This window comes from Salvelinus alpinus, chromosome 12 (genome assembly GCF_045679555.1).
Source record: "Salvelinus alpinus chromosome 12, SLU_Salpinus.1, whole genome shotgun sequence".
Taxonomy (NCBI): domain Eukaryota; kingdom Metazoa; phylum Chordata; class Actinopteri; order Salmoniformes; family Salmonidae; genus Salvelinus; species Salvelinus alpinus.
This window is the reverse complement of record NC_092097.1, coordinates 19,630,266-19,647,294: the sequence shown is the minus strand read 5'-3', so window position 1 is coordinate 19,647,294 and position 17,029 is coordinate 19,630,266. Positions and strand designations below refer to the sequence as shown.

The 17,029-nt window shown below is 41.3% G+C and overlaps 1 protein-coding gene across 2 annotated transcripts in view; it reads left to right on the top strand.

Moving 5' to 3' along the window:
* The first annotated feature begins 12,522 nt into the window (after window positions 1-12,522).
* LOC139535651 (receptor-type tyrosine-protein phosphatase gamma-like) overlaps window positions 12,523-17,029 on the top strand; it is a 312,527-nt gene continuing 308,020 nt past the window's right edge. For both annotated transcript variants that reach the window (XM_071335271.1, XM_071335272.1), the window contains exon 1: window positions 12,523-13,036. In XM_071335271.1, coding sequence (XP_071191372.1) covers window positions 12,949-13,036 — 88 coding nt within the window. In that variant the 5' untranslated portion in view covers window positions 12,523-12,948. The remainder of the gene's footprint in view (window positions 13,037-17,029) is intronic.

Sequence of the window (17,029 nt, the reverse complement as noted above, 5' to 3'; positions counted from 1 at the left end):
TTGATTTAAGCTACTAAATGATAGTCAAATTTTCCCTGTACAACCTAGCCTATGAAATTTTACAACGTATGTGCACAGGTCGAGAGAACGTTAAGTAATCAAGGTGACGGACAGTGACGCACTCATTCAATACCACCATGCACACTCTTGCCTGCATCTAGGGTGTAATCATTAGTCCAACACTTTCAAATGAGAGTCTCTATTGGACAAATTCAGGTATGTTTATCCCCATTTCGTTCTGTTTGCTTCTTTTTTTCAACAGAATCGGCATAATGAATACACCCCTGATCACACGCTAACACAGTTCACTTTCATAGCAGCCACATAAAAAGTGCATGATCACTTTGCTCGTTGTATATATAATTCCTTCTCGCAACTACCTATGCGCTCTCCTCTCACTTTTTCCCTTCAGTGCACAAGACATCAGCTGTCTGTGACCAGGCGAAAAACCTTTCTAAGCCAAATCTTCATATCATGACCAATAACCGCTACACACAGCCTACATCTTTGTCACGTTGTAGTTAACATAGCTACTAGAACTAACGTGTTAGTAAACTCGCTACAATCATGCATTACAGTGTGCAGTCAGAGACCAGTTTAGCAGTTACACGGGCGGGCCCTGGTGGCAATAAATTAATAAAACCAAATGCTTAACTTGACTTGGAAGAGTTCCAGTGTTGGTTAGCTATAGCCAACTAGCTAAAATAGCATCCCTCTCTATATGAGCCGGGTGTTTTAGTAGGCTAAACTAGCTAGCTGCATTCGCTAGCTAAAGGAACGTTTTTTTTAAATACAACCAAATATCTCTCTTTTACTTAATTTTGGAAGAAATGTATTTGTTAAAAACTGTTAAACTATTCTCTTTCTCTATCTTTGAGTCAACTACTCACCACATTGTATGCACTGCAGTGCTAGCTAGCTGTAGCTTATGCTTTCAGTACTAGATTAATTCTCTGATCCCTTGATTGGGTGGACAACATGTCAGTTTATGCTGCAAGAGCTATGATAGGTTGGAGGACGTCCTCCGGAAGTTGTAATAATTACTGTTTAAGTCTATGGAAGGGGGTGAGAACCATGAGTCTCCTAGGTTTTTTATTGAAGTCAATGTACCCAGAGGAGGACAGAAGCTAGCTGTCCTCTGGCTACACCATGGTGCTACCATACAGAGTGCTGCTGAGGCTATTGTAGACCTTCATTGGAAAACAGTGTGTTTTAATCAATTATTTAGTGACGTGAATATATTTTTAATGTTTCAGTATTTTTATTTTTATGAAATTCACTGAGCAGGATGGTCTTCCCCTTCCTCCTCTGAGTAGCCTCCACTGGTGTGCGTAATGATGCACACAACACAATACATGGTGGTCATGCTGGGGAAATACATGGATAGAGAAATGAAAAGAAGGTCTAAAGCTGTTTAATTATACATGAAGCAAATAAAATAAAATCAATTAGGTATTGCTGTGGCATGAATAAATGGTGCATAATTGATGTCAGTCCTCTTGAATTATGCATCACTGTCCACAAATCTCCACATGAAGTTTGGAACCAGGGAAAGCTGAGGACAAGTATGATATATTAATATATTCATCCCCACTGGTTGTACTGTATGTTAATATGTGTGACTGTGTAGACACACTGTACATAGAGGGATGTATGGATGGCCAAGAAGATCAACATATGCTAATGGAGAAGGGATTGAAAATATAGAAGACTTCAGTAGCATGTATCATTATTGAGTTGTCTTGTGATTAAGGTGGGTGAAGTGTGTGTACTGTATAATTCATCTAGAATGATTCAAACCAAGCACATACACATCTGGGAGAGCACCTGGCACATACTGCCATGGACCTTTTTTCCCACGTCGGCTTTGGGTTAGGGTTCAAATAAACAGGTTTGCAGCTCCAAGTATGTGTACTGTTTAGTTTAGCAGGGGTTCATAGGAGTAGGTGTCCTGTATGTGCTGGAGAGGAAGATTTCTGTCTTTATTTACTGATCTATTTTTGCTGAGGAGACAGACGGTCCCCATTACAACGAAGAACCACGTGACATCCCTGAACAGCACCACTGAGAACCAGATAATTAAAATGTATTTAATCAAAAAATCCAGCTGGTCACTTCTGGACTCCCACTGTCTGAGAAGACTAACAGAGGGTCAAAGGGTGGAACAGGAAGACTGTCTAAAGAGTCCATACATTCAGATGCTACGTATAGTAGTCAATACGGCTAGAAAGATTTTACATTAAAGCTGTTATAGCACTGTTATAGCTGCTGTTATAGCTGTTCATGAGTTACATACGAAGATGTGTAAACAAACTCGCATCTCTGACTTATCTTATCAAACAGTAATTCTAGAGATGGAGAAGGATTCAACATACTTGATCGATCTTTATTGCAAATCTAATGTTTGCACTAAATATTAATTTATTAAGACACTGCAAACAGGTTTAAGTTGTGATAGAACTAGGGATCAGGGAAAAATCCATACAGGAGAGTATCACAATATTATTTTTGCAGATTTTATATCGATACTGTGACTCCAAGTACTGTATGGATTTGTAATTATTATTATATACACTACCGTTCAAAAGTTTGGGGTCACTTAGAAATGTCCTTGTTTAAAAACAAAAAAAATCCATTAAAACAACAGCAAATTGATCAGAAATACAGTGTAGACATTGTTAATGTTGGAAATAACTATTGTAGCTAGAAACTGCAGATTTTTTTTTATATATATCTACATAGGCGTACAGAGGTCCATTATCAGCAACCATCACTGCTGTGTTCCAATGGCACGTTGTGTTAGCTAATCCAAGTTTATCATTTTAAAAGGCTAGTTGATCATTAGAAAAGCCTTTTGCAATTATGTTAGCACAGCTGAAAACTCGCCTTCTTTAGACTAGTTGAGTATCTGGAGCATCAGCATTTGTGGATTCGAATACAGGCTCAAAATGGCCAGAAACAAAGAACTTTCTTCTGAAACTCGTCGGTCTATGCGAGAAATTGCCAAGAAACTGAAGATCTGGTACAACGCAGTGTACTACTCCCTTCACAGACAGCGCAAACTGGCTCCAACCAGAATAAAAAGAGGAGTGGGAGGCCCCGATGCACAACTGAGCAAGAGGACAAGTACATTAGAGTGTCTAGTTTGAGAAACAGACGCCTTACAAGTCCTCAACTGGCAGCATCATTAAATAGTACCCGCAAAACACCAGTCTCAACGTCAACAGTGAAGAGGCGACTCTGGGATGCTGGCCTTCAAGACAGAGTTCCTCTGTCCAGTGTCTGTGTTCTTTTGCCCATCTTAATCTTTTATTTTTATTGGCCAGTCTGAGATATGGCTTTTTTCTTTGCAACTCTGCCTAAATGTCCAGCATCCCGAGGTCGCCTCTTCACTCAACTACGTAGTATAAAGAAGGCCAGGTTTATTGCTTCTTTAATCAATACACAAGAGTTTTCAGCTGTGCTAATAAAATTGCAAAAGGGTTTTCGAATGATCAACTAGCCTTTTAAAATGAGAAACTTGGATTAGCTAACACAACATGCCATTGGAACACAGGAGTGATGGTTGCTGATAATGGGCCTCTGTACACCTATGTAGATATTCCAGCAACAATAGTCATTTACAATATGAACAATAGTCATTTACAACATTAACAATGTCTACACTGTATTTATGATCAATTTGATGTTATTTCAATGGTCCAACATTTTTTTTTTCTTTCAAAAGCAAGCACATTTTTAAGTGATTCCAAACGTACTACCTTTCAAAAGTTTGGGGTCAAATGGATTTACGAACAGAGGAAGTTATTTCTGATTTCAGGTTTCGGGCAGGGCCTTAAATTTGTCAGAAACAATCGGGCCTGGGTAGAGTATGGCCTGAACATTGCGGGCATGGGTAGGGGTCGGGCTAAAAATCAGTAGCTGTGCGTGGGGATAATCACTGGGGAGGCTAAGCACCCCCCCCCCCCCCCCCTCAAAGAGCCATAATACAACCTACTGTATGTGCTGTGATAATTGTGTTGTTTGCTCTTTAACCTGTTTATTCATATGCCTTGCAACCGTGATATATAGGCCTAAAGGGCGAGACAATAAGATATCACAGTTCATGTTTCCAACATTTTCGCACCACTTAACAACTATTGGTTTAGAACCACAGAGAGTTACCGCAAGTCGCAAAGAAAACAGGAGCTGCCTCCACTATTCCAGCACCATTTCAACTTCAAAATTTCAACATCATTATATCTCCTCTGCTTAGTCTAATACAGTGACAACTAAAAGATACCAAAACTATTTCGTCCAATCAACGTAAGCTAAATATGATGTGGCTGTCCATGGTTATGATTTCTGTGTGCACGCGTGCGTGTGTGTGTACACGTTGACCCACCCTACTTGTAGAGAAACCCCAATGCCATCCTCCATTCTATCACGATCCATCACTCTGTCATACAGTACACACTTTTATTTTTTGTTGTCCTAGGCTACCTGGCTAAAATGTTTGCTTGCTACCCTAACTTCAATTCATGAGCAACGTTAGTTAGTTAACCTTAGACTTCTACATCTAGCTACATATGGAAATTCCATCCTCTCAGGCCAGGGGCACAACAATGTATGAATTAATTATCGGATCAGAATCGCTAATATAATCATTGGCCAGTACGGAGAATTAAGTCAAACCAGAAGTCCAAATCCCTATCTCCATCCATGGCAAATTTAGGTCAGTGCCAATTTTAGCTAGCTAGAGACGCAACAATTCAAGTAGTTTCTGTCAATGATGTATGCTTGCAAAGCGATTTGATAGGAGTGACGCCAAAATCCAAACTGGTTTCCCCTGACACTTTATTTTTGTGCGCCAGGACCACTTACAGTTGAGCTCACTCAATTTAGATCAATGCTGATTGGCAAATGTTGTTTACTTTTTTGTCAAGGGAGGCCAAATGCTGGCTTCCATTGCATTCAATGCTACGGACGGCAACAATGTCATACTTGTTTGGACCACACAGCATCAGATAGATGGCCTACACATAGAGAGACAGAGGTTCGCTGTTTCGCTCATTCAGATGCTTTCTCATGTGAGATACATTCATCTTTTTGTGATGTTGAAGGGAAATTATGAAACAGAGAGAAACAAAAGACACGTTATTTAAAAAATATATATACTTTTTTTGCCCATTTTTTGGTGAAGCCTGGCTTCCCTTGGCATCCATGAATACACACCACTGCTAAAAATGTATGCCCCTGCAGGTCTCTAATATGGCTCTGAGAAATGCGGTGCACTCCGTATTGTTCCATTATCCCAACTGTTACACTGAGAAGATTGAAGACTGCTACCATAAAGAGCTTAAAGGAAAGATTCACCCATTTTGAATGTGATATCGTATTTGTGCATCTCTGAGTGATGTTCTATCGATTCCTGGGGTCATTTCATGTTTTCATGTGTATCTGAGCTATTCGCCGTTCAAGCATGCAGAAATACAATACTTGAAATGACCCCGGGAATTGATAGAACATCACTCAGATATGCACAAATACAACATAATATTCAAAATGGGTGGATCTTTCCTTTAAGTTATGGCCATTCTTCTGAAAAGTCGACCGGAAACTATGATATTAATAATGAAGAACTTGGGACTATAAGGTTCTGTCTGCAAATGTATGGTTTTGAGATAATTAAAAAAAATTAAGTCCCAGATCTCAGAACTGTTTTGTGATGATTCATTACTCAATAAGTCAAATCACCTTACATACAATTCTTTTTTTATTGAAAACCCAGCATTGTGTGATTGGACTGCAGATAGAACCTTGTAGCACCAAGTTCATAAGTGTTAACCTAAATACATCACATCAATTCATGAGATAGCCTCCTTCTTATAAGCCACATTAAGACTGTTATACAAGAACACTGTCCATATCAGATGTTGCATATTGTTTATGAGTTGGCCCCACATATTTATGAACGGCTTTGCCTGATGTCCGTTGTGGTGGGCTACCTCATGAATTGACGTGATGTATTTAGGTGGGCCGGACATCTGGGGCGATTGATTTCTGCCCTTCGTTCCCCCTCCCATACCTTATAATTATGTATCTTTTGGTGACACATTTATATACAGGTAGACCAGAGGGGTCCCTGATAAACAGAATCACTTGCTGCTCATCTGTTGTTCTTTACTAATATGGTTTTGAATTGAATAAAATTGTACCTACACACTGAAGAAGGCTGTAAAGCCGAAATGTCTGTGTACGCTATTCCTGATGCTGTAAAATGTTAAAAACATTGAATAATGATGTAAGCTTTATGCGACATATTTTTGAGTGTGAACCCATTACACCTCTTTGTTTGTCTGAATTTGCGGGTTTTACGTTCCAGTCAAGCTTTTAGGAGAACGCGATGGTTCTCTTTTGATCACCACTACAGTTGACGCACACAACTTTTTACACTGAAACTACACATTTCTCTGTTCCATGCCTTCCTGCACACTTCCCACACTTTAGAATCTCCCACCTACACACTGCTGCTAAATGACCACCTGAAACACCGCAGTCGGTTCAACACAAAAGCTCTAACAGGAAAACGGATATATCCTAACATAAGACTCTAATTCAAAACTCAAAAGGACAATCAGTGACTCCTCTACTTCCCCACGCTCACCACCAGGTCTGCCTCGCACCAAAAGGTGGGTGTCAAAAACACAGGGAGTCTTCACCTTAAATGTCTCCACCTTCCACAGTTATCGCTAGATCAGAAATCCCTCCTTTGATTTCAATGGCACCCTGTCCTAAGAGAAAAGCAAGAAACTGATCTTGCCCCGAGTTTCGTGACACGGAGCACCCACTCCCTCCGGGCAGAAGAAACGCACACAAATATTACAACTCCCCTATGGGTTACCTTCACTGACTCAACTGCATCCAACTCCTGTCCCACCCACCCTGAAACCACAAATGGATCCACTTTCTCCAAAAATGTCACTCCTACTGAACCAGATTCTTCTTTATCTTGTACATAGACGCAAGACTCGGCTCCAAGCTCTTCACCACACCTTCCACTTAATTCGCCCTCATTCACTTCTATTTCACCTCCAGAATTCAACCTGGCGTAATGCTCACTTTGTTTGCACTTGCCACCAGCCTTCATCACCCCCCATTTCTCTTTCTATTGCCATCTTTATCAACTTCAACCTCAACCTCTGCTTTCCTCATTCTCTTCGATGCCTTATTCCTCTCTTTCCTGTTCCATTCCTCACAGCGGGAACAGTACACTGTATCCTGCAACTTAGGTAGAGGCAGTAAGTTCCCACACTCATAACAGACATTTCTGTGTATCCCACTTGTCTCTGTATCCTTTTTCCACTCGACCGCCCCCACAAAATCCACGAGTGTGCCTCATTTCACTCCCCTCAACTCTTTGATTGATTACAATTCTTCAAAAACGTATAACAATGTACCCTTCAAATGTCTTCCTCGTTTTATAATATGAAAATGACAGGAGCACTCACCTTCCGGTGATGCAAAATAGTGCGGGAAGTTCCCCTCTAGCATGTTAATGTGACTACAATGTGACTCCTAAGTTCCACAACGAATGTAGCCACATGTGCTCGTATGTACTGTACATTCTGAGCCTCTAAACGTCATTGATTGACTATTAAATATGTAACAGTTAATAGTCAATATGCCAAATGAGATTGAGAAGACCTACACTATTTTACTCATTGATTGTTTTACTGGTTCCCAATTGATTGTAGGCTAAATGTATGCAAAGTTTGGACTATGTATAGGTCTTTCTGTACCTTTTTGAACTGGAAATTAGATATGCTGCTGTGATAGGAATGATCCTGATGATAGTTAGATGATTAGCATGATAATTTAAAAGACGTGTATTATTGGAAGACAATTATGACTGATATCTGCTGAAAGTATTTGTATTCGCTACCATTCATCTCCATAATTGACATGTTCTGCTTAACACAGTACATTAACTGGTAAGCAGCAAGGTAGCCTACATTGTAGACTAGAGATAACCAGGGAAGAGACAGTCAGTAGAAATTGAATATAGAATGTGACCCAACCCTCAAGTCATATAATTCAACATTACAGCATTATTAATTAAACACTCAGTTAAACAGACAGACCAGGGTGATTTTGGGACAATCTACATGGGTGAGAGAGAGCGTATCAGCAGCTGCAAAATTTATGAAGCTTTTTATGTGGATTGTAAATTGGTTGTCAGGAGACGAACAAAACAACTTTTCATTGTCCATCACATGCCACTCAGCGGAATACTTTTTGTCATAAAAGTCACAGTTTGGTTGAGTCCACTGTGTGCAGTTGATTGAGGAGAAATGTATTGATTTACTGTAGTGCAAATGTCAGTGGAAAGATGTCAGGCAGGAATGATTCAACATCTGGGTATGACAGGTTGGCACACAGTAAAACCGGTACCCTAGTCGGCCGAGATTGCTGATTCTCCAACCCAACCCACTGGGCACAGATGTCAATTCAACATCTAGTTTCGATTTACATTTGGTTGAGTTGTCAACTAACGTGAATTTAATGTGAAATCAACAAAACATTTAGGTTTCATTTAGGTTAAATGTTGGGTGAAAAAAATAAGAATTTCCCTTACAATGATTACTTTTTTCAAATCCAATCAGTTTTCCACATTGATTCAATGTCATCGCATAGATTTTTTTTGTCTACATTACATCAAAACAACCAGTTTTAGCCCAGTGGGAAGTGTCATATACTGCTTTTTTGTTACAGTAATATAAATGGTAATGGTTAGATTTATGTCACACAGCGATGTTGTGGTAATGGGTAGTCTTGTGTTACACAGAGATGTTGTGGTAATGGACAGACCAGCCAAACTCAACTGGCGGACAGTGGTCCGGGTCCGGACCCAGAGAAGGGTCAATACGGACCGGACAACATTGCGTTTTGTTATATAAAAGTCAATAAAACATTTTTATAGACAGCTTTAAAAAATCAACCGGGCGCAACGGCCTCTAACTCAGCAACCTATCTTTCTCTCTCTCTCGAAGCAACTCCCACCTTTACTAGTACCCTATCTAATCCAATTGTGTGGTTATATGCAAATACAAGAGGCCGCGTTTTACCTAATCTCATCAATGCAAATATCCTCTGAGTAACCGTGGGACAAGTAGGCAGAAAGAAACAGAAAGATTTGACCGCAGTTCAACTGTTAATATCACAGATAGAAGGAGCTTAGTTTCCAGTATATTTGTTAATATGGTTTGTTCAAAAAATAAACTTGGCGCTGAAAAACATATATTCAAAGATAAGTGGATGAAAAAGTATGTATTCATTCTCCCCGCAACTAGCATAAAACAAATGTGCCTGATATGTAATGAGTCCGTAGCCCTCGTGAAAAAGTGTCAATGTTAAGCGCCATATTGACACCAAGCATAGGCATTTCGATCAGATGTATCCCCTGAACACGGAGGTGAGAAAAAACAAGATCAACCAACTCAAATCCCAATATGAGAGGTCCACCAAAGTCCTTGTCAATTCCTTGACAGCCCAACAATGTGCAGTGGAGTGTTCACTGAGAATTGGGAAAACACAAAAAAACATTTTATGATGCTGAGACGGTAAAATAACGCATGTGTGAAGTTGTTGACACCTTGCTTGAAGGTAAACAAAAAGATGAGCTCAGGGAAAAGATCAAACAGATCCCACTGTCAAATTCCACTGCAATGAGGAGAAATGAAATATTATCTGAAGATGTAACTTCACAACTTGATGAGGCAATTCAGAAGGCACCATGCATTTCATTAGCTGTGGATGAATCAACAGATAATACTGATAATGCCCAGCGTCTGGTATTTGTCATGTTTTATAATGAAACAAAGGAGGTATTCTGTGAGGAGCTGTGTGGCTTAACACATCTAGAAGCATACACACGAGGAGAGGATATCCATGAAGCCATCAAAGGGATGCTGACAAGAAGGGGGAGAGATCTGAAGTTAGTGGCCTCCATCACCACAGATGGAGCTCCAGCCATGACAGGAAGAGGGAGGAGACTGGTTGCACGTTTGAAAGAGGACTACCATGACCTGGCATCATCTGACTGCATCATCCATCAATCTGTCCTGTATGCCAGTCTGGGAAAATAGTAGGTCATAACAACGATGATGAAACTGATAAACTTTTTGAGAGCAACATCTTCCCTACAACACCACCTGCTACGAGGCTTTCTGACAGAGGCCAATGCTAGTTTTGATGACTTACTACTGCACAACAATGTCAGATGGCTCAACAAAGGCAGGGTTTTGGAACGTTTTCTGGCAATTCGTGAGGAAATCAAAGCTTTCTTATTAGAGCAAAAGAGTGACAAGGCAACTCAGTTTTCTGAGTTTTTGGAGATGATGAGAAGATGGAAACAGTTGCATTTTTGACAGCCATTCCATCACATAAACTGAAAGTTAAACTGCAGGGACAGGACAACACAGTGTGTGATATGATAACAGCATTCCGGTCTTTCCAGAATTTTTTTTTGCTTTTCAAGAATGATTTCCAGGGAGAACTTGTACACTTCCCCAATCTTCTGGTGCAAATGCAGGGAGACAAAGATGTCCCCAAACATATGCCCGCAACACCCTCCCCTGCTCAAATCAAATCAAATGTTAATTGTCACATGCGCGAATACAACAGGTGTAGATCTTACAGTGAAATGCTTACTTACAAGACCTTAACCAACAATGGAGTTTTAAGAAAATACAAAAAAAAGTAAGAGATAAGAATAACAAATAATTAAAGAGCAGCAGTAAATAACAATAGCGGAGCTATATACAGGGGGTACCGGTACAGAGTCAACGTGCAGGGCCACCGGTGTCGAGGTAATTGAGGTAATATGTACATGTAGGTAGATTTATTAAAGTGACTATGCATAGATAATAGAGAGTAGCAGCAGCGTAGAAGGGGGGTGGGGGGGGGGGGGGGGGGGTAGCAATGCAAATGGTCTGGGTAGCCATTTGATTAGATGTTCAGGAGCCTTATGGCTTGGGGGTAGAAGCTGTTTAGAAGCCTCTTGGACCTATACATGGCGCTCCGGTACCATTTGCCTAGCGGTAGCAGAGAGTACAGTCTCTGACTAGGGTGGCTGGAGTCTTTGACAGTTTTTAGGTTCTTCCTCTGACACCGCCTGGTACAGAGGTCCTGGATGGCAGGGAGCTTGGCCCCGGTGATGTACTGGGCTGTATGCACTACCCTCTGTAGACCTTGTGGTCGGAGGTTGAGCAGTTGCCATCCCAGGGAGTGATGCAACCCGTTAGGATGCTCTCGATGGTGCAGCTGTAAAACCTTTTGAGGATCTGAGGACGCATGACAAATCTTTTCAGTCTCCTGAGGGGGAATATGTTTTGTCGTGCCCTCTTCACGACTGTCTTGGTGTGTTTGGACCGTGTTAGTTTGTTGGTGATGTGGACGCCATGGAACTTGAAGCTCTCAACCTGCTCCACTACAGCCCCGTCAATGAGAATGGGGCGTGCTCGGTCCTCCTTTTCATGTAGTCCACAATAATCTCCTTAGTCTTGGTTACGTTGAGGAAGAGGTTGTTGTTCTTGCACCACACGGTCAGGTCTCTGACCTCCTCCCTATAGGCTGTCTCATTGTTGTCGGTGATCAGGCAACGGTGATCACTGTTGCAACGGTGTCGGTGATCACTGTTGCGTCATCGGCAATCTTAATGATGGTGTTGGAGTCGAGCCTGGCCGTGCAGTCATGAGTGAACAGGGAGTACAGGAGGGGACTGACCACGCACCTCTGAGGGGCCCCCGTGTTGAGGATCAGCGTGGCAGATGTGTTACCACCTGGGGGCAGCCTGGCAGGAAGTCCAGGATCCAGTTGCAGAGGGAGGTGTTCAGTCCCAGTGTCCTTAGCTTAGTGATGAGCTTGGAGGTTCATTATGGTGTTGAACGCTGAGCTGTAGTCAATGAACAGCATTCTCACATAGGTGTTCATTTTCTCCAGGTGGAAAAGGGCAGTGTGGAGTGCAATGGAGATTGCGTCATCTGTGGATCTGTTGGGGTGGTATGCGAGCATTTCATGGCTACAGATGTGAGTGCTACGGGGCAGTAGTCATTTAGGCAGGTTACTTTGGCGTTCTTGGGCATAGGGATTATGGTGGTCTGCTTGAAACATGTTGGTATTACAGACTGGGTCAGGGAGAGGTTGAAAATGTCAGTGAAGAATCAGGATGGTATCATAGGAAAAGACACCTCTTTCACACGGATTAGCACAGAAGTGGGAATGTATCATACTTTGACTAAAATTATAACTTGTTGACTTAAATCGTTGTTCAACATCATGGGCCGGGTCGAAAATGTGGATTTCTACAGTGGGCATTTACATTTAAACTGTATACTATTGCTTTAATAATTAATACTCCCCGGCGCTAGGATCCGGAGGATTGAGCTCTGCATCTCTCTCTCTCTCTCTCTCTCTCTCTCTCTCTCTGCACCTCTCTCCCTCCTCTCCTCGCCTTTTCTCCCAAGCCTGTTTTAAAGTCTCTGCCAGACTTTGGCACACACGCTACTTCCTGGATGGAGGAATGGAACACTTCCAGTGCCGCTCCAACTATTCCCTCTCTGTTTTCGCCAGCAGGACCGCTGCAGCTCTCCGCTGCATGGACTACTGCCACTAGCGTCCTCTGCTCCTATCTATTCTATCCTTGATAAATGAACTGATTGAAGCCCGAAAGCTATATCTCTACTAACTGACATGTTTTTTTTTGGGAGTATCAAGAAGCTGTTTGGAAGGAGGTTTTGAGAAGTAAATACTATTTTCTGGACGTTCCAGATCCGCACTGAATTTCACTGAACAGTCACTAGCCTACATTTAGCAGCATTTGCGCTGCTTTTACGCAGCGGACATTGATTTTTTGATCAGACGGATAACTCAACAGTTGCCCTTTTTGCTCTCGATGTTCATTTTGTCATGCGGAGGCTACTGCAATCGTGTTGCTGGTGGATCTTGTCTTTCATTTTGTCTGCCTTCGTGCTCTTTTGGGCTGACTGTCATCCTGGTAAGTTTTTCGAAGTCACATCTCTCCTCTTTTCCAAGCTTGGTGATTTTCATGACTTGAGAAGTCATGGGCTAGGAAACATTAGTGCAATATGACTAAACTCGGCTCATACACGAGTGGAATATTAATGTAATGTAATGATGACATGGTGTGCAGTAGCCTATCACATAATTTTGTGCCAATTTGTTCCTTGCGATTTTTTAAATAATTAGGCTGTATGCTAGGCTACACATTCAATCAGACAACAGCCACGATCCACGATACCATTTGGGATTATGGAAATATATATTTCTCTCGCAAAAGTATTTGCTTTTCCATTGCAATTTTTTCGTGAATCTAATACATCTCTAGTAGGCTATACAGCCTATCCAAAGGTGGTGAAACTCCCTTCCACTTTATCCCCAGATTAACACGCGGCGGGGTATTCGGTAGGCTATACCAACAGGAAAGCTCATGATAATAATTAGTATAGCCTATAAACAATATAGTTTATTTTTGCAACAACGATCTGAAAAGAATTGCAATCCTCAGAAATAGCCTTGATAATTGACAGCGCGGAGCGCCAATGCAACGGACCCGTTATCTCCAAACCGTGCTGCAACAGTGCGGAAAGGCAAATCAACGGCATTGAAAACATGTAAATTTATCGTTGTATAGCCTATTATATCACATTCCAATTGCGTCTAACTACAAGGTTATGCATAAACCCATAACGCATATAAAACGGTAATCGTTAGCGCGCAGTAACAGCAGGTAATTGACACAAATAAATAGGCTACCCAAATGTGTCGTCCATTTGACGCCGGTACTGAATTAAAACATATTTGAGTCTTGGCGCAATGTTCACAAACTCCGTTCTGACTTGGCAAAGAAAATTTGAGAAAAATGACTGCCTGCATCAATGGAAATGTTGCTCACGGAGCTTCGTCATTTGGAATGGTAAATAGAAACATTCCTATAAATAATTGTCAATATTTGACTATGCTCAGACGAATACAGTTCCTTGTGATTTGGGACTAATATATAGGCTATAGGCTATATATCGCACGGGCGCTTAGAGGATTCGCACCGCTGTCCCTATGGCTGTTTTAGTAGAATTTTAATTTGGGTGACCTTGAGCTGGAGTTTCCTCAAGCTTTTAGAATTTGATCATCATTACACCAGGTCCAAGAAACATGTCTTTGTTGCCTGCTTGACAGTCCCTAGATGTGAAGGCGCTGCGATGGACGCTCCTGGAATCCGCAACACAAATCCAATAGTTGTGTTTATTTTTTTGCTAAATCAAACGATCAACTATTACATTTGAATGAGATGCATTACACATTGCGTCTTGTGCCGGTATTTGGAAGCCAATACACACATTGTAATTCCCATGTATCCTAGATATGCAATTGCATTCCTTTACACTCTGAAGAGATATTATGTAATCGAATGCCTAGTATCCAGCTACAGGTGATGCATGAAGTGAATAAGCAAACTATAACCTTTTCATGCTAATTTACATGTAGAAATACATTGTGTGTGTCTCTCACTCTCTCTCCGCTCCCTCTCTCTTTATCTCTCTGTGTGTTTGATTAACTTGTCATATTTTATCTCATTCTAAAATGTGAAAGTAATAATCTATTACTGTGCTGTGTGCTCTTTGCAAATCCAAAACCAAATATAATGAATCACCCCTGGTTTGTACCGTTTGTCTGCGATGAAACAAAACGTAGGTTACTTTACTGAAAAATCAACATTTCATACTTGATTTATCATTAGAGGATTGATGAAGGCTTGAGGAACAGGTCACAGAAGGGCAAATACACTCCCCAAGGACTGGGACTCTCTCTCTCTCTATCTCTCTCTGCTGGTGTGCAGTGTGCCAAACTTCAAGGTATCAGCCTGCTGTAGGCTGCACTAGGGGTTTGAGTGAGACCGGTTAGTAGTACCCGGAGAGAAAAGCAGAGTGTGATCACTTCTATGATGTACTGTATCATGTGCAGCAGATGCCGCAAGCAGTTGTATGACTAAAGTGATAGTTTTTAGTTATGACTGTGAAGTTTATAAGTGATAGTTTTTTGTTATGGCTGTGAAGTTATAGTAAGAGAGTGAAAGAGACACCAAATGACTAAAAGTTTGAGAATATACGATTTTGTATTTGATCACCAATATTTTCTGTTTTGTATAGCTAGCCTCATTATTAATTAGTTTATAGAACTGTAATATTTTAAAAATATTTTTTTAACAAACTGTGATCTTTACCCCCTGCTCATTAAAAGTGCTTTAACTGTTTACAATGGTCTCCTTCAGCGTCAGGTCTTCCAACAATACAGCTGAACACTGTAGACAGACGGACAAAATAGCAACTTTATTATTCTTGTCATGTTTCTGTGAAAGAGGCTGCTGCACTCTTCAGTCTCCCGAAATAGTCTGTTTTCTTACTGTGTATTGGGGATGCCAAAGCATCTGTTTGGGATATAATATATATAGTGCTGAATATCACTGCGGGGTGTCTCCTGCCACAGAGCACCAGCTCCTATCTCCAGTCTGGATGTGAGGGTACTATGAGTCCAGTCACAGCCAGGCTGGTAATGAAAGACAGAACACATCGCCTTGTCATTCACCTCTCCACCATTCAGACCAGAGCGACTAGGAGGAAAGACGGGAGAGAGGGAAAGAGATCTGTTTGGCCTTCGATCAGTCCCCATGTCTGTGAAGTGAATGTATGTTGTTGACAGAACAAGCAGAACAGAACAGTCATTGTAATCTTATGAGAAGCTCCTTAGCCAGCACATCTTTTCATTTTCCTCTCCTTTTTATTTATTTATTTATTATTATTTACCTTCCCTTCATTGTCATCTGGGGAGAGTGCAATTGTTTGAGCCTGATAGGATAATAAACACATTATTTCATTCTATCTGAGCAGGCTGTGCCTTAAATTCAGAGTTACAGCGTACAATAGTAAAGGTTGACATTTAGGGAAGATTGGATATACTCTTGGCCTCAGTAGCAACATTATCATCATCATCATCTCTACCAGCGCTGGCTATTATCTGCCTCACGCACAAACCGGAGCAGCTCAAATGTCCGCCAGGTCACTTTATCAGTCTCTGGGCCTGTCATCGTCGCCAAGCTCCCCCTAATAGATTGATTAAAAGATATGGGGGGAAGCAGACAGTTAACTGCGTGGGACGCTGTCATGTTGCAGTTGCTTAGTGATTTTGTACAGGGTTCTTGAGGAAAGTGTGGGTTGTGGAGAGAGATGCTGAACTATACGACAGCACACTGCAATGTGTTGTGTTTATTGGAGTTATCTTAGAATTAGCTTTCTGGTACTCATGCTGTTATTTACAACATTAGGGCAATTATTAATGCTAGTATTACTACAAATTAATATTTTCACAATACTCATAATAATAATGATCATTTGAATAATATATCATTGAAAATCTGTGTTCACAGTTTTCATCAGCATTTCTGCTGAGTTAGGCATTCCCGTTGTTTAATCTGTCTCTCATCAGTTTTTCGCCTCATAAATTCCGAAGCCCAGTGAGCTGCTGGGAAACGCAGTCCGTGCTGGGAAGATTCCGGGCTGCCTTCCCTTTTTCCTGCCATAGCTTTTGGGCTTAATGGACTGCTGAAAATAAAAGCTGCTTCATTCAACAGTGGGCTTTGGCGTCGCCTTTTCTATTGTTCCAGCTCATTGTTTTAATCAAGTCTTCACTGGATTATTTTCAATTGGAAGGGGTGGGAGTTTCCCATAATTTCCTTCAAAGTACTGGAATTATTCACCGGTCTGCCCTTTGCTGCTTTGAAACAATCTCTCTCTCTTTCTCCGCTTTTTCTGTTCTCCCTCTCTTTTTGTGGGCTCGTTCTGATTGCTTCCAGTGTGCTCCGGTTCAGTTAGCGTGTTTCCTGCCCAGCCCTCTCTCTCTCTCTCTCTCTGTGAGAAGCACATCTCCCGCTGTTAGATGCAGGGTGTCCATTATCCCACAACATGCATTGAAGTAG